This window comes from Scyliorhinus torazame, chromosome 12 (genome assembly GCF_047496885.1).
Source record: "Scyliorhinus torazame isolate Kashiwa2021f chromosome 12, sScyTor2.1, whole genome shotgun sequence".
Lineage (NCBI taxonomy): Eukaryota > Metazoa > Chordata > Chondrichthyes > Carcharhiniformes > Scyliorhinidae > Scyliorhinus > Scyliorhinus torazame.
In genome coordinates this window covers 13,588,759-13,612,289 of record NC_092718.1, presented here as the reverse complement: position 1 = coordinate 13,612,289, position 23,531 = coordinate 13,588,759, and the positions used below count along the sequence as shown (strand labels likewise).

The 23,531-nt window shown below is 49.3% G+C and overlaps 1 protein-coding gene across 7 annotated transcripts in view; it reads left to right on the top strand.

Annotated features, from left to right (window-relative positions):
* The first annotated feature begins 974 nt into the window (after positions 1-974).
* The window catches only part of kif23 (kinesin family member 23), a 57,862-nt gene continuing 35,305 nt past the window's right edge, over positions 975-23,531 (top strand). For all 7 annotated transcript variants that reach the window (XM_072470429.1, XM_072470427.1, XM_072470425.1 and 4 more), the window contains exons 1-4: positions 975-1,064; positions 22,420-22,483; positions 22,887-23,015; positions 23,103-23,208. In XM_072470429.1, the coding sequence (XP_072326530.1) occupies positions 1,051-1,064; positions 22,420-22,483; positions 22,887-23,015; positions 23,103-23,208 (313 nt within the window). In that variant the 5' untranslated portion in view covers positions 975-1,050. The remainder of the gene's footprint in view (positions 1,065-22,419; positions 22,484-22,886; positions 23,016-23,102; positions 23,209-23,531) is intronic.

The window sequence follows — 23,531 nt, the reverse complement described above, 5'->3', positions numbered from 1 at the left end:
CGTGTCGAGAGACAACAAAGGCATCGAGTGAGGGTTTCAGCAGTCAACGAGCTGCCTTTTTGACCGTGCCTTTGATCACTTGTCCCAATATCCATGTTGGTGTCAAATTGTGTGGACAACTGATCCTTTGGAGCACTTTCATGGCGAGGCTCTCTCAAGGGTGCTATAGAAATGCAAGTTGTTGTTGCAAGAGCCCCTGACGTCATCTCCGCCGGAAGTCGGCGTCCAAAGTCATCAGATGTTTAAATGCCTCAGTTTATGGCATCCCGGCGCTGCGGCTCTCCCGGGGGGGGGGGGGGGGACATGAACCGTCACATTTATGAGGGAACATAAAATAATCAGATTAATCCTGCGTCAAACTCCTGAGACTGCTACTCAACGGACTGACCAATCAGAGTGCGACTCCTTTGATTGACAGTGCACCGCCCAATCACACGGCAGTGAGGGCGGGGGCGACCTGCGCCCCCCTGTTGATTGGTAGAAAATGGTCGAATCATACGGGGGGAAAGGGCAACTATCCAATGAAGGGAAAAGGGGCGTTGCGTTAGGAGCCCACCCCGGTTCTGATTGTCGGAGCTAATTGTCCAATCAGCGACGGGAATAACTGCGGGTTGTTCCGATTGGTCAGAGGCGCTCCAATCCCGCGAGGGGGCGTGCAGATGGAGAGCCGCTGTCATCCAATCAGCCGGTAATGTGGGGAAGGGGGGGCAAACGTTATGATTGACGTAGGGAATCATTCAATCCAAGGATAAGTTGGCTTGATGGACACTGAGTGGACCAATCATGCGAATGGACCAGACGGGTGCGGGGGGTGGTGGAAAGAGCTGATTGACGGACGTAGCCGCCCAATCAGACGACAGGGGGCGGGTCCGATCGCTGTTTGTGGGCGGGGGTGGGAGCGGGGCGCCGGCCGTGGCCAATGGGGAGGCGGCGGCGCATGGCGCGGGATTTGAACGGGCGGGCGGTTGGTGGGGGGCCGAGCGGCCGGGGGGGGCAGTCGGGCAGCGGGAGCGGCCGGAGCAGCATTGAGCTGCCCTCTTGTCATTAACAATGATGAAAGGAGCGTGAGTACCGACAGCCGCCTCGCGTATTGATGCGCTATAACCCCCCCACTCCGCGGGGCAATTTCTTTTCTCTTCAAACAGTTTTTGAAATTATTGTTATTTTCCCGAAAATCCAAACCTTCCGAAAGAAAACATTGGGAGGTTGGAGGCCAAAGTTACCCCCACCCCCAACACAAAACAAAGTTAACTTTGCCGAAGCAGCTCCTATAATCCCCGGGGGGGGGGGTATTTTGTCTATAGGTCTTAATTTTTAAAAAAATGTTTTTTTTGTTGCTCACGACGGTGAATTTGTTTCAAATTTCCCCCCCCCCAACCCATAACTGTGTAAGGGTTTGTTGCTTCCACTACCCCCCCCCCCCCCCCACCAATCACCAACTTGGGAAGCAACCACTCCAACAACAATTTACACCTGTAGCCAGTAGGAGCCGGAGTGGTCCATTCGGACGCTCGAGCGCCGGAGTGGTCCATTCGGACGCTCGAGCCCGCTCTTGTCCATTGGCTGATCTCCTCATCCCTTGCCTTAACTTGCTACCTGGCCGTCGACCCACCTCCGTCTCGATGACTGAGCCTCCGCAGCCCTCTGCCATTCCGAAGATTTCGCCGCCCTCCTCCGAGAGAAGGACGTCGCCACCGCCCGAAGTAGCCTGCCCCTTATTCTGACACATTGTCGTCGTCTCCCCCCCCCCCCCGATTCTAGAGCGACCTCTCCAAGTCAAGGGAATCGAGAGCAGGGATGTACTTCTGAGGCTGTATAAGGCTCTGGTCAGGACCCATTGGAGTATTGTGTGGCCCCGTAACCGAGGAAGGATGTGCTGGCCTTGGAAAGGGTGCAGAGGAGGGTCGCAAGAATAATCCCCTGAATGAAGAACTTGTCGTACGAGGAACGGTTGCGGACTCTGGGTGTGTACTCGCTGCAGTTTAGAAGGATGAGGGGGGATCTTATTGAAACTTACAGGATACTGCGAGGCCTGGATAGAGTGGATGTGGAGAGGATGTTTCCACTTGTAGGAAAAACTAGAAGCAGAGGACACGATCTCAGACTGAAGGGACGATCCTTTAAAACCGAGATGAGGAATTTCTTCAGCCAGAGGGTGGTGAGTCTGTGGAACTCTTTACCGAAGAAGGCTGCGGAAGCAAAATCACTGAGTGTGTTTAAGACCGATAGATAGGTTCTTGATTAATCAGGGAATCGGGGGTTATGGGGAGAAGGCAGGAGAATGGGGAGAAGAAAAATATCAGCCATGATTTGAATGGCAGAGCAGACTCGATGGGCCGAGTGGCTTAATTCTGCTCCGACTTCTTATGGTATTGGTAAGGGATCCTAAACTATGTGCAATACTCCAGGTACAGTCTCGCCAATGCTTTATGCAATTGAATCAAGGCACCGCTACTGCTGTACTCTAATCCTCTTGCAATCAAACCCAACATACCATTTGCCTTCCGGATTGCTTACTGCACCCGATGTTAGCTTTCGGTGACTTGTGAACAAGACCACCCGGGTCCCTTTGCACGTCATGTCTCCATCTTGATTCAAGAAATATTCTACATTTCTATTTTTCCTGATACTGTGGATAACTTCACATTTTTCGACATAATATTCCATCTGTCTTGTTCTTGCTCACTTGTTTAGCCTGTCTAAACCTCCATGAAACCTCTTTGTATCTTTAGCACCTTTTAATGCACTGAAATGTCCCGCAGTGCTTCGGGGGACTGTGTCATTACTGTTTGTCGCAGTTTGAATTATAGCTCAGTATTTAGCTGCCCCTATTGAAAACCTTGCAAGTTCCTTTTTTAAAATCTACAAATACAGAAGTTTCTAATTTAACAACATTCATTTATATAGCACTTTTCATGTAGCTGCATCTCAAAAGTGCTACTACTAAGAGCGTTATCAAACAAAATCTGACACCAAGGGACTGGGACAAGTGACAGGAGCAGTGGCGAGGCTTAGGGAGGGAATTCATGGGATTATAACACAATAATAATCTTTTTATTGTCACAAGTAGACTTACATTAACACTGCAATGAAGTTACTGTAAAAATCCCCTAGTTGCCATATTCCGGCGCCTGTTCGGGTACACAGGGAGAATTCCGAATTCTCAGCTGGTACGGGAATTGAACCCGCGCTGCTGGCCTTGTTCTGTATCACAAACCAGCTGTCTAGCCCACTGAGCTAAACCAGCCCCTGAAAAGAGTGAATTAATTGAATGGTATAAAAAAGACTGCAGGATTGTTTAATTCTGGGCACCATGCTTCAGGGAAGATGTCTAGGCCTCTGGAGACGGTGCAAAGGAGATTTTTGAATGACACCAGGAGTGAAGGACATTAATTATGTGGAACACAGAGAAGGTTGAGAGGTGATGCGATTTGAGTTTAGACTCTTTGTGGAGCTTGCATGTTCTCCCTGAGTTTGTGTGGGTCGAGGTAGGGTGCTCTTTTAGAGGGACACTGCATACTCGATAGGCCAACTGACCTCTTGCAATGTTCTACGAGGTCCAGGAATGATTGTCTTGAGTCTGCGGGAATTATGAAGTTTTAAATAAGGGTGACACAATGGCACTGCTGCCTCACAGCGCCAGGGACCTGGGTTCATAACCAGCTTTGTGTGACTGTATGGAGTTTGTACATTCTACCGTGTCTGTGTGGGTTTCCTCCGGGCGCTCCACATTCCTCCCACAATCCAAAGATATGCAGGTTCGGTGAATTGGACATTCTCAAATTGCTCCTTGGTGTCCAAAAGTTGGGTGGGGTTGCGGGGATGTGGGGGGGGGGGGGGAAAGAGGAGAGGAGTGGGCCTGGGTAGGGTGCTCTTTTGCAGGGTTGCTGCAGACTCGATGGGCCGAATGGTACTAGAGATTCTCTGATTCTAAGGCTGAGAGGGCATCTGAGGTGTATAAAATACTAAGAGCAAATGATAAAGTAAATGTAGGGCCGCATGGTGGCACAGTGGGTTGGCCCTGCTGCCTCGCGGCGCCAAGGTCCCAGGTTCGATCCCAGCTCTGGGTCACTGTCCGTGTGGAGTTTACACATTCTCCCCGTGTTTGCGTGGGTTTCGCCCCCCACAACCCAAAGATGGGCAGGCTAGGTAGATTTGCCACGCTAAATTGCCCCTTTAATGTGAAAAAATGAATTGGGTACTTTAAATTTATAAAAAGAAAAAAAATGATAAAGTAAACGTAGACCAAATGTTTCACCTTGTGGGGCAATCTGGAACAAAAAGTCACAGATTTAGGTTGAGAGGTGGTAGATTTAAAACCGAGATGAGGAGCAACTACTTCTCGCAGAGGGTAGTGAATTTGTGGAACTTGCTGCCCCATAGTGCGGTGGAGTCTGAGTCATTAAATGGTTTCAAGAAGGAGATAGATATATTTTTGATTTTAAAAAAAACAAACAATTTAATGGGTATGGGGAACAGTGAGGTGGATTTGAGACCAGGAAGAGATCAGGGGCAGCACGGTAGCACACTGGTTAGCACAATTGCTTCACATCGGCAGGGTCCCAGGTTCGATCCTTGGCTTGGGTAACTGTCTGTGCGGAGTCTGCACGTTCTCCCCGTGTATGCGTGGGTTCTCCCCATGTATGTGTGGTTTTTCTCCGGGTGCTTCGGTTTCACCCACAGTCCAAAGATGTGCAGGTTCGGTGGATTGGCCATGCTAAATTGCCCTTAGTGTCCAAAATTGCCCTGAGTGTTGGGTGGGGTTGCTGGGGATGGGGTGGAGGTGTGGGCTTGGGTAGGGTGCTCTTTCCAAGAGCCGGTGCAGACTCGATGGGCCGAATGGCCTCCTTCACTGTAAATTCTTTGATCTGATTGATCAAAGGCTCAAACGGCTGAATTGCCAACTTCTGCTCCTAATTCATATGTTCCTATGATAGATATCCAAAACTGTAGGAGGCTGCAAAGAGTTTCTGGTTAAGTTGGTGGGCAACAAGATGGCAGGAGGAGCATAATATAGGAAAGTGCAAAGTTATTCACTTGTAAGAATAGAAAAGGAGAATATTTTTTAAAATGTGTGAAATTTGTAAGTATTGAGTTGAAAGAGACGTGCTTGTACATGGAATGCAGAAAATTAGCATGCAGGTGCTGCAAGTAATTAGGAAGGCAAATGATATGCTGGCCTTTAAGTAAGGGTACAGGAATAAAGAAATCTTACTGCAATTGTACAGGGTTTCCATATCTGGAATATTGTGTGCAGTTTTCCAGAAACGATACAGTGAATGGTTCACTGGATTGATCCCTGGGAGGGAGAGGTTGTCCTATGATGAGTTGAGTAAACTGGTGTTGTATTCTGAGTTTGTAAGTTTGGAGGAGTCAGACAATCTCATTCAAGCCTTTCAAAGATAGTTTCTGCCAGTCAGGAAATTTAAAACATGGGGCTCAGGTAAGGGGTTGATCATTTAGGACTGAGAGGAGGAAATATAACTTCAATAGCCTGAGAAAGGCATACCTGTGATATTGAGTCCACGGACCAATCCCATCTCCTGGAAACACCTGCCCAGTATGCAGTTGGGGATGCGGCCCTAGGATCGGGCTCATTGGCTACGCAAAGACCCACAGAACACTATGTCCAGGGACAGTTTCTTAGGTGGACAATCATACTCGTTAACGAATGATCTTCGAAGAAGGCGGCATTTGGAATTCTGCACCCCAGAGGGTTGTGGATGCTGATTGGATTGGATTTGTTTATTGTCACGTGTACCGAGGTACAGTGAAAGGTATTTTTCTGCAAGCAGCTCAACAGATCATTAAGTACATGGGAAGAAAAGGGAATAAAAGAAAATGCATAATAGGGCAACACAAGGTATACAATGTAACTAACTACATAAGCACCGGCATCGGATGAAGCATACAGGGTGTGTTAATGAGGTCAGTCCGTAAGGGTCATTTAGGAGTCTGGTAACAGCGGGTAAGAAGCTGTTTTTGAGTCTCTTCGTGGGTGTTCTCAGACTTCTGTATCTCCTGCCCGATTGAAGAAGTTGGAAGAGTGAGTAAGCTGGGTGGGAGGGGTCTTCGATTATGGTGCCCGCTTTCCCCAGGCAGCGGGAGGTGTAGATGGAGTCAATGGATGGGAGGCAGGTTCGTGTGATGGACTGGGCGGTGTTCACGTCTCTCTGAAGTTTCTTGCGGTCCTGGGCTGAGCAATTGCCATACCAGGCATACGGGCTGTGATGTAGCCCGATAGGATACTTTTTTTTTTCAAATAATTTTTATTAAAGGTTTTCATAAAATATCAATAACAAAATGAGAAAGAAAAAAAGAACCCAACAGGGTTAAGTACAAAACACAATCTAAAAAAGCAACCCCCCCCCCACCCTGTACATAAATAATAAATTAACATTAACACCCCGACTTAACAGAACAGGTGTATACACCCCCTCAGACCCTCCAGTGTAAATAACATAAACAAAAATAAAGTAAACCGCCCCTCCCCCTCCGAGCTGCTGCTGCCATTGACCAATGTCTATCGTTCTGCCAGAAAGTCTAAGAACGGTTGCCACCGCCTAAAGAACCCTTGTACCGACCCTCTCAAGGCGAATTTCACCCTCTCCAATTTAATGAACCTTGCCATATCGCTGATCCAGGATTCCACCCTTGGGGGCAATGCATCTTTCCACTGAAGGAGAATCCTTCACCGGGCTACCAGGGACGCAAAGGCCAGAATTCCGGCCTCTTTTGCCTCCTGCACTCCCGGCTCCTCTGCCACCCCAAATATTGCAAGCCCCCAGCCCGGTCTGACCCTGGATCCTACCACCCTCGACACTGTCCTCACTACGCCCTTCCAAAGTACCTCCAGCGCTGGGCATGCCCAGAACATATGGGTGTGATTTGCTGGGCTCCCTGAGCACCTAACACACATGTCCTCACCCCCAAAGAACCGGCTCATCCTTGTCCCGGTCATGTGTGCACTGTGCAGCACCTTTCAAACTGTATGAGGCTGAGCCTCGCACACGAAGAGGAAGAATTCACCCTCCCTAGGGCATCTGCCCATGTCCCCTCTTCGATCTCCTCTCCCAACTCCTCCCACTTACCTTTCAACTCCACCACCTAGGCCTCCTCCTCCTGCATCACCTGGTAAGTTTCCGAGATCTTCCCCACCCACCCCCCCGAGAGCACCCTGTCCTGTACTGTGTGTGGCAGTAGCCGCGGGAATTCCACCACCTGCCATCTGGCAAATGCCCTTACCTATAAGTACCTGAAGGTGTTCCCCGGGGGGGAGCCTGTACTTCTCCTCCAGCTCACCCAAGCTCGAGAAATTTCCATCCACAAACAGGTCCCCCAACTTTCGTATCCCTGCCCTGTGCCACCCCGAAAACCCTCCACCTGTTCTTCCTGGGGCGAACCAGTGATTCCCCCGTAATGGGGTCCACGCCGAGGCCTCAACTCCCCCCCCCCCCCCCCCCCCATATGCCGCCTCCACTGCCCCCCAAATTTTGAGGGCCGCCACCACCACCGGGCTCGTGGTATACCTCCTTGGAGGGAGCGGCAGCGGCGCCGTTGCCAGCGCCCCCAGACTCGTACCCACACAGGGCGCCGTCTCCAGCCTCTTCCATGCAGCCCCCTCCATCACCCACTTGCGCACCATCGTCGCATTGGCGGCCCAGTAGTACCCACAGAGGTTGGGCAGCGCCAGCCCCCCCCTATCTCTACTCCGCTCCAGGAACACCCTTCTCACCCTCTGAGTCCCTCGCGCCCACACAAACCCCATTATACTCCTGTTAACCCGCCTGAAAAAAGCCTTCGGGATAAACACGGGGAGGCACTGGAACAGGAACAAAAACCTTGGGACCACCGTCATTTTGATTGACTGCACCCTACCCGCCAAGGACAGCGGCAACGCGTCCCACCTCTTGAACTCCTCTATTTGTTCCACCAGCCTTGCAAAGTTAAGCCTATGCAGGGCCCCCCGCTCCTGGCCACCTGGACCCCCAAATATCTGCAGCTCCTCTCCGCCCTTTTTAGTGGGAGCTCGCCAATCCCCCTCTCCTGGTCCCCTAGCTGAACTACGAACAGCTCGTTCTTCCCCATATTGAGTTTGTACCCCGAAAAGTCCCCGAATTCCCTAAGGATCCTCATTACCTCTGGCATTCCTCCCACCGGGTCCGCCCCATACAGCAGCAGGTCGTCCGCATAAAGCGCCACCCTATGCTCCTCCCCACCCCGCACCAACCCCCTCCAGTTCCTCAACTCTCTCAGTGCCATAGCCAGAGGTCCAATCGCCATTGCGAAGAGCAGGGGGGGACAGGGGACACCCCTGTCTCGTCCCTCAGTGCAACCGAAAGTACTCGGACCTCCTCCTATTTGTGGCCACACTCGCCATCGGGACCTCATACAACAGCCTAACCCACCTGACAAACCCCTCCCCAAACCCGAACCTCTTCACCTCCCACAGGTACCCCCACTCTACCCTATCGAAGGCTTTCTCAGCGTCCATCGCCACCACTATCTCCGCCTCCCCCTCCCTCGCCAGCATCATGATAACGTTCAAAAGCCTCCGCACATTCGCATTCAACTGTCTCCCCTTCACAAACCTCGTCTGGTCTTCATGGATGATCTGCGGCACACAATCCTCGTGGCTAAGACCTTCGCCAGCACCTTGGCATCTACATTTAGGAAGGAAATCGGTCTGTAAGACCCACATTGCAGGGGATCCTTGTCCCGCTTCAGGATCAAGGAGATCAGTGCCCGGGACATCGTCGGGGGTAAAGCCCCTCCCTTGCCTCATTAAAGGTCCTAACTAACAGCGGGCCCAACAGGTCCATGTATTTTTTATAGAACTCGACCAGGAAACCGCCCGGGCCCGGTGCCTTCCCCGCCTGCATGCTTCCTATCCCTTTGATCAGGCCCTCCAGCCCAATCGGGGCCCCCAGACCCACCACCAGTCCCTCTTCCACCTTTGGAAACCTCAATTGGTCCAGGAACGGCCCATCCCTCCCTCCTCCCGTGGGGGCTCGGATCGGTACAATTCCTCGTAGAAGTCCCTGAAGACCCCATTGATGCCAACCCCACTCCGCACCACGCTCCCTCCCCTGTCCTTAACTCCCCCGATCTTCCTAGCTGCGTCCCGCTTCCGAAGCTGATGCGCCAGCATCCGGCTTGCCTTTTCCCCATACTCGTAGACCGCCCCCTGGGCCTTCCTCCACTGCACCTCCACCTTCCTGGTGGTCACCAGGTCGAATTCGGCCTGGAGGCTGCGCCTCTTCCTCAACAATCCTTCCTCAGGCTCTTCTGCATACCACCTGTCTACCCTCACCATCTTCCCCCCCCCCCCGCCCCGCTCCTTGTGGGCCCTAATGGAGATTAGCTCTCCCCTCACCACCGCCTTCAGTGCCTCCCATACCATCCCCACTCGGACCTCCCCGTTGTCGTTGGTCTCCAAGTACCTCTCTATACTTCCTCGGACCTGCTCGCTCACCTCCGCATCCGCCAACAGCCCCACCTCCAAGGGCCACAGTGGGCGCTGGTCCCTCTCCTCCCCCATCTCCAAGTCCACCCAATGCGGGGCATGGTCCGAATTGGCTATTGCCGAATACTCCGTATCCTCTGCTCTCGCTATCAGCGCCCTACTCAAAATGAAAAAGTCGATTCGAGAATACGCCTTATGGACATGTGAGAAGAATGAAAAATCCCTAGCCCCCGGCCTTGCAAATCTCCAAGGGTCCACCCCTCCCATTTGGTCCATAAATCCCCTCAACACTCTAGCCGCCGCCGGCTTCCGACCCGTCCTAGACCTGGAGCGATCCAGTGCCGGATCCAACACCATGTTAAAGTCTTCCCCCATTATCAGTCCCCCCACTTCCAAGTCTGGGATCCGACCCAAAATACGCCGCACAAAACCCGCATCGTCCCAGTTCGGAGCATACACATTGACCAGTACCACCCTCTCTCCCTGCAATTTACCACTTACCATTTATGTTCCTACCGCCATTATCTGCCACAATACTCGACGCCTCGAATGACACCTTTCCCCCACCAAGATCGCCACCCCTCGATTTTTGACATCTAGCCCCGAGTGAAACACCTGACCTACCCAACCTTTCCTCAGTCTTACCTGGTCTGCCACCTTCAGGTGTGTCTCCTGGAGCATAACTACATCCGCCTTGAGCCCCTTAAGGTGCGCGAACACGCGGGCCCGCTTAACCGGGCCATTCAGTCCCCTTACATTCCAGGCTATCAGCCATTTCAGGGGGCTAACCGCCCCCCTCCCCCGCCGACTAGCCATGACCCCTCCTAGGCCAGCCACCCGCCCGCACCCCACACCCGGCCCGTTCCCCACAGTGGCATACCCCCGTCTCGGACCCCCCCCCAACTCGCTCCAGCTTCTCCTTGACCTTAGCAGCAGCAACTCGATTTTCTCTCCCCCCCCCCCCCCCCCGCCCGGCTAGGACCCATCCTAGCTGGTTTACTCCCCCCATTGCACTTCCGCAAGTCAGCTGACTCCTGCTGACCCCGGCCACTCCCGCTTCCCCTTCGACTCCTCCCATTGTGTGGCACACCCTCCTCTCCCGCTCCCCATCCACAGGCTCTCCCGCTCCGTTCTAAGCGCGGGAAACAAACCTCCCCCCCCCCCCCCCCCCAGTCTTCGGCACGGGAAGAAAGCCCGCGCTCTCCACCTACCAGCCCCGCCACCAATCAAAACAGTGCCCAACCCGCCCCATCCACCCTCCCCAACCCGAAAGAGAAAAACACAGAGAAAAAGAAATCCAAAACAATGCAAAGGGCCCCCCCCTCCTTCTCCCCCCCCCCCCCCCCCAACAAAAAATAGGCATAACATATCCACTGTGGTAAAAGAGGGGGAGGGGTGGCATTGTTAGTCAAGGACAGTATTACGGTGGCAGAAAGGACGTTTGATGAGGACTCGTCAATTGAGGTAGTATGGGCTGAGGTTAGAAACAGGAAAGGAGAGGTCACCCTGTTAAGGGTTTTCTATAGGCCTCCGAAAAGTTCCAGAGATGTAGAGGAACGGATTGCAAAGGCGATTCTGGATAGGAGCGAAAGCAACAGGGTAGTTGTTATGGGGGACTTTAACTTTCCAAATATTGACTGGAAACGCTATAGTTCGAGTACTTTAGATGGGTCCGTTTTTGTTCAATGTGTGCAGGAGGGTTTCCTGACACAGTATGTAGATAGGCCAACGAGAGGCGAGGCCGTATTGGATTTAGTACTGGGTAATGAACCAGGACGGGTGTTAGATTTGGAGGTAGGTGAGCACTTTGGTGATAGTGACCACAATTCGATTACGTTTACTTTAGTGATGGAAAGGGATAGGTATATACCGCAGAGCAAGAGTTATATCTGGGGGAAAGGCAATTATGATGCGATAAGACAAGACTTAGGATGCATCGGATGGAGAGGAAAACTGCAGGGGATGGGCACAATGGAAATGTGGAGCTTGTTCAAGGAACAGCTACTGGGTGTCCTTGATACGTATGTGCCTGTCAGGCAGGGAGGAAGTGGTTGAGCAAGGGAACCGTGGTTTACTAAGGCAGTCAAAACACTTGTCAAGGGGAAGAAGGAGGCTTATGTAAAGATGAGACATGAAGGTTCAGTAAGGGCGCTCGAGAGTTACAAGTTAGCTAGGAAGGACCTAAAGAGAGAGCTAAGAAGAGCCAAGAGGGAACATGAGAAGTCTTTGGCAGGTAGAATCAAGGATAACCCTAAAGCTTTCTATAGATATGTCAGGAATAAAAGAATGACTAGGGTAAGAGTAGGGCCAGTCAAGGACAGTAGTGGGAAGTTGTGCTTGGAGTCCGAGGAGATAGGAGAGGTGCTAAATGAATATTTTGCTTCAGTATTCACACCGGAAAAAGACAATGTTGTCGAGGAGAATACTGAGATTCAGGCTACTAGACTAGAAGGGCTTGAGGTTCATAAGGAGGAGGTGTTAACAATTCAGGAAAGGGTGAAAATAGATAAGTCCCCTGGGCCGGATGGGATTTATCCTAGGATTCTTTGGGAAGCTAGGGAGGAGATTGCTGAGCCTTTGGCTTTGATCTTCAAGTCATCTTTGTCAACAGGAATAGTGCCAGAAGACTGGAGGATAGCAAATGTTCTCCCCTTGTTCAAGAAGGGGAGTAGAGACAACCCCGGTAACTATAGACCAGTGAGCCTTACTTCTGTTGTGGGCAAAATCTTGGCAAGGTTTATAAGAGATAGGGTGTATAATCATCTGGAAAGGAATAATTTGATTAGAGATAGTCAACACGGTTTCATGAAGGGTAGGTCGTGCCTCACAAACCTTATTGAGTTCTTTGCGAAGGTGACCAAACAGGTGGATGAGGGTAAAGCAGTTGATGTGGTGTATATGGATTTCAGTAAAGCGTTTGATAAGGTTCCCCACGGTAGGCTACTGCAGAAAATACGGAAGCATGGGATTCGGGGAGATTTAGCAGTTTGGATCAGAAATTGGCTAGCTGGAAGAAGACAAAGGGTGGTGGTTGATGAGAAGTGTTCAGACTGGAGTCCAGTTACTAGTGGTGTACCACAAGGATCTGTTTTGGAGCCACTGCTGTTTGTCATTTTTATAAATGACCTGGAGGAGGGCGTAGAAGGATGGGTGAGTAAATTTGCAGATGGCACTAAAGTCGGTAGAGTTGTGGACAGTGCGGAAGGATGTTACAAGTTACAGAGGGACATAGATAAGCTGCAGCACTGGGCTGAGAGGGCAAATGGACTTTAATGCAGAAAAGTGTGAGGTGATTCATTTTGGAAGGAATAACAGGAAGACAGAGTACTGGGCTAATGGTAAGATTCTTGACAGTGTGGATGAGCAGAGAGATCTCGGTGTCCATGTACATAGATCCCTGAAAGTTGCCACTCGGGTTGAGAGGGTTGTTAAGAAGGCGTACGGTGTGTTAGCTTTTATTGGCAGAGGGATTGAGTTTCGGAGCCATGAGATCATGTTGCAGCTGTACAAAACTCTGGTGCGGCCGCATTTAGAGTACTGCGTGCAATTCTGGTCACCGCATTAGAGGAAGGATGTGGAAGCATTGGAAAGGGTGCAGAGGAGATTTACCAGAATGTTGCCTGGTATGGGGGGAAGATCTTATGAGGAAAGGCTGAGGGACTTGAGGCTGTTTTCGTTAGAGAGAAGAAGGTTAAGAGGTGACTTAATTGAGGCATACAAGATGATCAGAGGATTGGATAGGGTGGACAGTGAGAGCCTTTTTCCTCGGATGGTGATGTCTAGCACGAGGGGACATAGCTTTAAATTGAAGGGAGATAGATATAAGACAGATGTCAGAGGTAGGTTCTTTACTCAGAGAGTAGTAAGGGTGTGGAATGCCCTGCCTGCAACAGTAGTGGACTCGCCAACACTAAGGGTATTCAAATAGTCATTGGAAAGACATATGGACGATAAGGGAATAGTGTAGATGGGCTTTAGAGTGGTTTCACAGGTCGGCGCAACATCGAGGGCTGAAGGGCCTGTACTGCGCTGTAATGTTCTATGTTCTACCGCAGTCCCCAATCGCCCATCCCGACCCTCCGTCTGTGTCCAGCTTCTCGGCCTGAACAAAGGCCCATGCCTCATCCGGAGACTCAAAACAATGGTGCCGGTCCTTGTAGGTAACCCACAGTCATGCCGGCTGCAACATGCCAAACTTCACCCCCTTCCTGTGCAGCACCGCCTTCGCTCGATTGTACCCGGCCCTCCTCTTCGCCACCTCCGCACTCCAGTCCTGGTATATCCGAACCTCCGCGTTCTCCCACCTGCTGCTCCTCTCCTTCTTGGCCCACCTGAGAACACACTCCCGATCGACGAACCGATGGAACTGCACCAGCACCGCCCGTGGAGGCTCGTTAGCTTTGGGCCTCCTCGCCAACACTCTATGGGCCCCTTCCAGCTCCAGGGGCCCCTGGAACGACCCCGCTCCCATCAGCGAGTTCAACATGGTGACCACATAGGCCCCCACGTCTGGTCCCTCCAGCCCCTCTGGGAGGCCCAGAATCCGCAGATTCTTCCGCCTCGACCGATTCTCCATCTCCTTGAACCGCTCCTGCCATTTCTTGTGGAGCGCCTCGTGCGCCGCCACCTTTACTGCCAGGCCTAAGATCTCGTCCTCATTGTCAGAGATCTTTTGTCGAGTCTCTCGGATCGCCACCCCCTGGGCCGTCTGTGTCTCCAGCAGCTTATCAATAGAAGCCTTCATCGGCTCTAGCAGGTCCGTTTTAATCTCTCTGAGGCAGCGCTGGATACCCTCCTGTTGCTCCTCCGCCCACTGCCTCCACGCTGCCTGGTCTCCGCCCACTGCCATTTTGTCCTTCTTCCCTCCCTTCTGGTCCACCACCACCACCTTTGTTATCGACCCGCTCCTAGTTAAAGCCATATACTGACGGGGAGCTATTATTAACTCCTTCCCACACCGGGAAACATCGAAAAAGTGCCCTTGGGGGCCCTGAAAAGAGCCCAAACGTTTGTTTTTGCGGGAGCCGCCGAATGTGCGACTTAGCTCTGCACAGCCGCAACCGGAAGTCTCGAGAGGGAATCCTTTTGGCAGTGTTCGCTTCACCAATCTGCCCCAAAAAGTCTGTGGAAACTCCTGAAAAAGGTCTGAGAGTCCGTTCCAGACGGGAGCTGCCGAATGCGCGACCTACTCCTCCATGGCAGCCACCGGAAGCCTCGTCCCCGCTTCTTCAATGGCCTTGTTAGATCTTTTCACAGTTCCCTCTGCTGCTAGAATTCACCTTTAATAAAGGCCCTCCAGTCAGCTTGCAGCCTCTAAGCTTGCCCGTCCCCCGCCTGCATGCTGGAAGAGGCTTTGTTTATCCTGCAGTTAAAGCCAGATCTTTTACTGTTTCTGCCGGGTCTGGTAACCAAGAGACATACCATTCCTGAGGGACACTGTCGGGGGAGTGTTGCAGTCTTCTTCCCACACCGGGAAATGTCAAACAAATGCCGTGGGGGCCCTGTAAAGAGCCCAAAAGTCCGTTCCAAGCGGGAGCTACCGAACATGCGACCTGGAAGTCTCCAGATAGGATACTTTCTATGGTGCATCTGTAAAAGTTGGTAAGGGTTAAGGGTGAACCAGGACAGATTTTTGGAGATGTGCACCCAATGGAATTTGAAACTGCTAACCATCTCCACCTCGGCCCCGTTGATGCTGACAGGGGTGTGTACGGTACTTTGCTTCCTGAAGTCAATGTCCAGCTCTTTAGTTTTGCTGGCATTGAGAGAGAGATTGTTGTCGCTGCACCACTCCACTAGGTTCTCGATCTCTCTCCTGTATTCTGACTCGTTGTTATTCGAGATCCGGCCCACTATGGTCGTATCGTCAGCAAACTTGTAGATGGAGTTGGAACCAAATTTTGCCACGCAGTCGTGAGTGTACAGGGAGTAGAGTAGGGGGCTAAGTACGCAGGCTTGAATAGTTTCATTGAATAGTTTTGTTCTCTTGTGGAATTGAGGGATATGGGGTGCAGGCAGGGACATGGAGTTGAAGCCAAGATCAACCATGATCGTGTTGAATTGTGGAAAAGGCTCAATGGGGTGTATGCTCTACTCTTTTTTTCTATTTGTGTGATTTTTGAGGTGAGGATTTTTGAGTGGGGATGTGAACCTGGAACCTTTTGACTGAATGGGGCATGCTTCCAGCTGAGCCACAACAGTATATTACTGATGGTTTTGTACAGCTATGCTGTATTACATATGCCCTCTGTACTCTGCAATGCAACAAAAACTGGTACTAAATGGATTCTTGCCACTAAATACAGGACCCGATTTAACTAAATGGGAATGAAGTCCCATGGCGAGCAAATTCAGCCGTGTGTTCCCGGCTCTCATAGCACCGGGAAACACAAAGCTATTGAACGGCACTAGGGTTAGATTAGGGACCTCGAGGCAGCACGGTGGCGCAGTGGTTAGCACTGCTGCCTCATGGCGTCGAGGCCCCAGGTTCGATCCCGGCTCTGGGTCAACGTGTGCAGTTTGCACATTCTCCCCGTGTTTGCGTGGGATTTGTCCCCACAACCCAAAGATGTGCAGGCTTGGTCGATTGGCCACGCTAAATTGCCCCTTATTTGGAAAAAAAATGAATTGGGTACACTAAATTTTATTTAAAAGAAATTAGGGGCCTCAGCGGGGAATGCGAGGCCGAGGATGCACATATCCCCAGTTTCTGCACTGAGGAGCTCTGCTCCTCTAGAAACTGCATATTAAGTTAAGACTGGCTTTCTCGCCCTAATATGCAGATTTCCCAAAAATGTGATCCTGTCCACAATGGGTGGGATTTACATCACGACATCTCATGAGATTGTGTTAGATCTTGCAAGGCGCTGCGAGCCGGGTGGATCCTGGATGCGTGGTCTCCCGGCTTCTATCGGGTGCAGCGTGGCCGTTCGATCATGAATGTATGGGGAAGTAGCCACTGGGGGACTGAGATGATTCCCATGCCTTCACATAGGCCTGGAGTGGTGTTTCTGGATTGCTGGGACCCCAGGCAGAGCCAGAAATTAAGATGTGAATGTGCCTTGTGGACAGTTGCATTTGAATATGGTTTGTTGCTCTGCCTGATGAAAATGGTCTATTTAGCAGTAACCTTTATTATTGTCACAAGTCGGCTTACATTAACACTGCAATGAAGTTATTGTGAAAATCTAGTCGCCACACTCCGGCGCCTGTTTGGGTACACTGAGGGAGAATTCAAAATGTCCAATTCACCTAACGGCATGTCTTTCGGGATTTGTGGGAGGAAATCAGAAGCCAGGAATCAAACCTGGGAGAGTGCTAACCACTGTGCTACCGTGCCGTCCCAGTACCAACAACCCTGAGTGTTGCTATTGTTATAAGCGAGGCGTTTTCAGAACCCCAAATTGTATCATGGAGTTCAACCTACCTCTCCCTTCAATGGATTTGTTATTTTTCCGAGCACAAGGCTTTTTCCCTTGGCGTGGGATTACAATTATGGACAGGTGGGTTTTCAAACACAAAACACTGTTTATTCCATGAACTCAACTTAACACCTTGAGTAAATATTGAATCTCTTAACACCCCTTACTTCAAAGATAACTCAGAAAATATTGCAACAGTAAATAACTCCTTAAACTGTTCCTTCAAACTTCCAAGAGACTTAACACCTTTAAACAGTATCACATCAGGTTAAAGGATATATATATTTTCTGTAGAAGGGCAGAGATATATTAGCTTGGGTGACTTCAGCTCCAGTACCTTGCTTTCTTCCTGCAAACTGCAAAACTAAACTGCAAAATGGCTGACCTGACCTCAGCCCCACCCACTCTCTGACATCACTGTTTTCTTAAAGGTACATTGCTTAAACATCCATGTCTTAAAGATACCCTCACATGACACTTCTATAACATTAATGACCATTGCTCAAGATCGGGGGGCGTGTCTTTCCCAGGGTTTGATCTGTGTGGATATTTCCTTTTGTGTCACAGCAGGGTTGTGTTACCCATTCTGTCCCCCTTCCCTTAATGTATTTAGTTTCATTAGATAAATTATGAATGCACATAAGGATATTTTTTAAAAAGCTATAAAGAAGAGTAAGATAGATTATGAGAGTAAACTTGCTCAGAATATAAAAACAGATAGTAAAAGTTTCTACAAATATATAAAACAAAAAAAAGTGGCTAAGGTAAAAGTTGGTCCTTCAGAGGATGAGAAGGGAGATTTAATAATGGGAGATGAGAAAATGGCTGAGGAACTGAACAGGTTTTTTGGGTTGGTCTTCACAGTGGAAGACACAAATAGCATGCCAGTGACTGATGGAAATGAGGCTAGGTGAGGACCTTGCGATGATTGTTATCACTAAGGACGTAGTAGTGGGCAAACTAATGGGGCTAAAGGTAGACAAGTCTCCTGGCCCTGATGGAATGCATCCCAGAGTGCTAACGGAAATGGCTAGGGAAATTGCAAATGCACTCGTGATAATTTACCAAAATTCACTAGACTCTGGGGTGGTCCCAGCGAATTGGAAATTAGCAAACGTGACACCACTGTTTAAAAAAGGAGGTAGGCGATAAGTGGGTAATTATAGGCCAGTTAGCTTAACTTCGGTAGTAGGGAAGATGCTGGAATCTATCATTAAGGAAGAAATAGCGAGGCATCTGAATGAATGAAATTGTCCCATTGGGCAGACACAGCATGGGTTCATAAAGGGCAAATCATGCCTAACTAATTTAGTGGAATGTTTTGAGGATATTACCAGTGCGGTAGATAACGAGGAGTCAATGAATATGGTATATCTGGATTTCCAGAAAACGTTGCTGCATAAGATAATGATGCATGGCATTAAGGGTAAAGTAGTAGCATGGATAGAGGATTGGTAATTAATAGGAAGCAAAGAGTGGGGATGAATGGGTGTTTCTCTTGTTGGCAATCAGTAGCTAGTGGTGTCCCTCTGGGATCAGTGTTGGGCCCACAATTGTTCACAATTTACATATTGGATTGGGGACCAAGTGCAATGTGTCCAAGTTTGCAGACGACACTAAGACGAGTGGTAAAGCAAAAAGAGTAGAGGATACTGGAAGTCTGCAGAGGGATTTAGATAGTTTGAGTGAATGGGCTAGGGTCTGGCAGATGGAATACAATGTTGACAAATGTGAGGTTATACAGTTTGGTAGGAATAACAGCAAAAGGGATTATTATTTAAATGATAAAATATTAAAACATACTGCTGTGCAGAGGGACCTAGGTGTCCCAGTGCATGAGTCTCAAAAAATTGGCTTACAGGTGCAACAGGTGATTCAGAAGGCGAATGGAGTTTTGTCCTTCATTGCTAGAGGGATGGAATTTAAGACTAGGGAGGTTATGCTGCCACTGTATAAGGTCAGTAAGAAGTCTTACAACACCAGGTTAAAGTCCAACAGGTTTGTTTCGATGTCACTAGCTTTCGGAACGCTGCTCCTTCCTCAGGTGAATGAAGAGGTATGTTCCAGAAACATATATATAGACAGATTCAAAGATGCCAGACAATGCTTGGAATGCGAACATTAGCAGGTGATTAAATCTTTACAGATCCAGAGATGGGGTAACCCCAGGTTAAAGAGGTGTGAATTGTGTCAAGCCAGGACAGTTGGTAGGATTTTGCAGGCCAGGTGGTGGGGGATGAATGTAATGCGACATGAATCCCAGGTCCCGGTTGAGGCCGCACTCATGTGTGCGGAACTTGGCTATAAGTTTCTGCTCGGCGATTCTGCGTTGTTGCGCGTCCCGAAGGCTGCCTTGGAGAACGCTTACCTGGAGATCAGAGGCTGAATGCCCTTGACTGCTGAAGTGTTCCCCGACTGGAAGGGAACATTCCTGCCTGGTGATTGTTGCGCGATGTCCGTTCATTCGTTGTCGCAACGTCTGCATGGCCTCGCCAATGTACCACGCTTCGGGACACCCTTTCCTGCAGCGTATGAGGTAGACAACGTTGGCCGAGTCGCACGAGTATGTACCGCGTACCTGGTGGGTGGTGTTCTCACGTGTAATGGTGGTATCCATGTCGATGATCTGGCACGTCTTGCAGAGATTGCCATGGCAGGGTTGTGTGGTGTCGTGGTCACTGTTCTGAAGGCTGGGTAGTTTGCTGCAAACAATGGTTCGTTTCAGGTTGCGCGGTTGTTTGAAGGCAAGTAGTGGGGGTGTGGGGATGACCTTGGCAAGATGTTCATCTTCATCGATGACGTGTTGAAGGCTGTGAAGAAGATGTCATAGTTTCTCCGCTCCACATCATGGCTACCATCGACACCGCAAACTGCTGGCTCAAAGTGGAGAGGATCTCCAGGAAGTTCGCGCATATAGACACTGACATTAAGTTTCTACAAAGATGCAAGAAAGCAGACAAGATCCCGAAAGGGCTACAGATCACAAACCCACTCAAGTCGACCTACAACACAGACTCCAGACGCACTGAACAGCCATGGGGACCAGATTCGCACCCCAATACGGCAACATCTTCATGCACAAGTTTGAACAAGACCTACTCACCGCACAGGACCGTCAACCGACGTTATACACCAGATACATCGATGACATTTTTTTCCTTTGGACCCACGGCGAAGAATCACTGAAACGACTACACGATGACATCAATAAGTTCCATCCAACCATCTGACTCACCATGGACTACTCTCCAAAATCAGTTGTATTCTTGGACACACTCGTCTCCATCAAGGACGGTCACCTCAGCACTTCGCTTTACCGCAAATCCACGGATAACCTCACGATGCTCCACTTCTCCAGCTTCCACCCTAAACACATTAAAGAAGCCATCCCCTATGGACAAGCCCTCCGTATACACAGGATCTGCTCAGACAAGTAGGAGCGTAACAGACATCTACAGACGCTGAAAGATGCCCTCGTACGAACGGGATATGGCGCTCGACTCATCGCTCGACAGTTCCAACGTGCCACAGCAAAAAACCGCACCGACCTCCTCAGAAGACAAACATGGGACACAACTGACCGAATACCCTTCGTCGTCCAGTACATTCCCGGAGCGGAGAAACTACGACATCTTCTTCACAGCCTTCAACACGTCATTGATGAAGATGAACATCTTGCCAAGGTCATCCCCACACCCCCACTACTTGCCTTCAAACAACCGCGCAACCTCAAACAAACCATTGTTTGCAGCAAACTACCCAGCCTTCAGAACAGGGACCACGACACCACACAACCCTGCCATGGCAATCTCTGCAAGACGTGCCAGATCATCGACATGGATACCACCATTACACGTGAGAACACCACCCACCAGGTACGCGGTACATACTCATGCGACTCGGCCAAAGTTGTCTACCTCATACGCTGCAGGAAAGAATGTCCCGAAGCGTGGTACATTGGCGAGACCATGCAGACATTGCGACAACGAACGAACGGACATTGCGCGACAATCACCAGGCAGGAATGTTCCCTTCCAGTCGGGGAACACTTCAGCAGTCAAGGGCATTCAGCCTTTGATCTCCGGGTAAGCGTTCTCCAAGGCGGCCTTCAGGACGCGCAACAACGCAGAATCGCCGAGCAGAAGCTTATAGCCAAGTTCCGCACACATGAGTGCGGCCTCAACCGGGACCTGGGATTCATGTCGCATTACATTCATGCCCCACCATCTGGCCTGCGAAATCCTACCAACTGTCTTGGCTTGACACAATTCACACCTCTTTAACCTGGGGTTACCCCATCTCTGGATCTGTAAAGATTTAATCACCTGCTAATGTTCGCATTCCAAGCATTGTCTGGCATCTTTGAATCTGTCTATATATATGTTTCTGGAACATACCTCTTCATTCACCTGAGGAAGGAGCAGCGTTCCGAAAGCTAGTGACATCGAAACAAACCTGTTGGACTTTAACCTGGTGTTGTAAGACTTCTTACTGTGCTCACCCCAGTCCAACGCCGGCATCTCCACATCACTGTATAAGGTGTTAGTGAGACCACACCTGGAGTATTGTGTTCAGTTTTGATCTCCTTACCTGAGAAAGGACATACTGGCGCTGGAGGGTGTGCAGAGGAGATTCACTAGGTTAATCCCAGAGTTGAGGGAGTTGCATTACGGCGAGAGATTGAGTAGACTGGGTCTGTGCTCGTTGGAATTTAGAAGGTTGCAGGGGGATCTTATAGAAACATATAAAATTATGAAGGGAATAGATAGGATAGATGCGGGAAGGTTGTTTCCACTGGCGGGTGAAAGCAGAACTAGGGGGCATAGACTCAAAATAGGGGGAAGTAGATTTAGGACTGGGCTTAGGAGGAACATCTTCACCCAAAGGGTTGTGAATCTATGGAATTCTTGCCCAGTGAAGCAGTTGAGGCTCCTTCGTTAAATGTTTTCAAGGTAACAATAGATAGTTTTTTGAAGAATAAAGGGTTATGGTGTTAAGGCGGGAAAGTGGAGCTGAGTCCACAAGAGATCAGCCATGATCTCATTGAATGGCAGAGCAGGCTCGAAGTACCAGGTGGCCTACTCCTGCTCCTCGTTCTTATGTTCAGCCCATGAACCGCCTCCTCCGTTTTGATCACTTTTTAAACTTATTTTTTTCCCAACCCCCTCATCCCACAGGGCTTTCTTGTGTACTGACCCTTGTTCTGCTATTAATACTGTCTGTTATCGTTGATGCCACTATTAGCACCTTCCTTTTGTCTTTAACATTCCCTTTGTCATGTGTCCATGGCATCTTTGACAAATTTCTCCTGAGCTCCCACCTATCCCATACATTCTATTTTGCTCCACCCCAACTCCAACTGTATAAAATCCCATCACGCTCCTACGTCTCTTCAGCTCGTGAGTCATATTAATTCCGAGACCGGCTGAATTTTTCCAGCGTTTTCTGCTTTTATTTCAGATTTGTAGCATCTGTAGCATTTTGAGTTACAAAGTCCTAACTTTAATTCCAAGATTGTTCTAATACATACAGGCGGATTCAGACACCCAGAAGACCATTAAAGAAACCATCAAATAATCTCAAAGACCCAGTTGGTGTAAGTATCAGCAAAGCTTTTGTTTCAAGATTTGACAGGTCTAGCTAGCGAATATTTTATGTAATGTGATTGTTTTGAAATGAATGTTACTTACAAAGGTGAAGTTTTTTTTTAAGGAAAGACTTTTCAATTAATATGTCGCAATACATTTTCCAATTTCACACAAATTTCCATTTCTCTCTATGCATTTTTTATATTGTGACATGTGAAGGCTCACTGGCGGTGATTGAATAATTACATGGAATTCGGAATTGTTACAACTGTTTTGGGGATCGCATTTCACAATTCAAGTTTTTCTTCCTCTTGATTCTGTTGGGCGTGACTTCAGTTTTACATTGTCCTGTATATTAAACTTTCTTATGAGGGAAAAACACTGATTCTCAGCATTCGTGTTGGTTGCCAGGTTTACTGTCGAGTCAGACCACTGACCACAGAAGATACAGAATGCTGTGTTGAACTTATCAGTAATTCCACAATACAGCTTCATCCTCCTGATGGGATTAGAGTCAACAGGAATGGCGAATTCAAAGAGGTAACCTGAAATGTGAAACTACTTACCAACCTTTGTTATTTGTAATATTTGTGTATGATGCTAAACTCACTAACTTGGGTTTTTTAGATGCAGTATTCTTTTAAAGAAGTGTTTGGTGCCTTTACAACCCAGAAGGAATTATTCAATGTCGTTGCACGACCGCTTGTGGAAGATTTGATTCATGGCAAAAATGGTATGTTAAAAGTGCAATGTAAAACAATTGGCTCCAGGAACAAAGCGAGATTTTGTTGGTGTAGAAAACAGTTATCACGATTTACCTTTGTAATTGTATGAAAAATCATTCCAGCGTTACCATGTCTGATTCGAATTTCGGAACATCTTGGAAGTTCTGATACGTTCGTACTTGATTTAACTCCGCATCTGAAATGAACTGTCTGATACTATGAACCAGATTTCAAACCTTTAAGATCTAGTGGAATGTGTATTTGGCGAGGATGACTGATATGACTTTATCTGGTTCGTAACCAGTTACAACTTCACTATGCCACATCAACA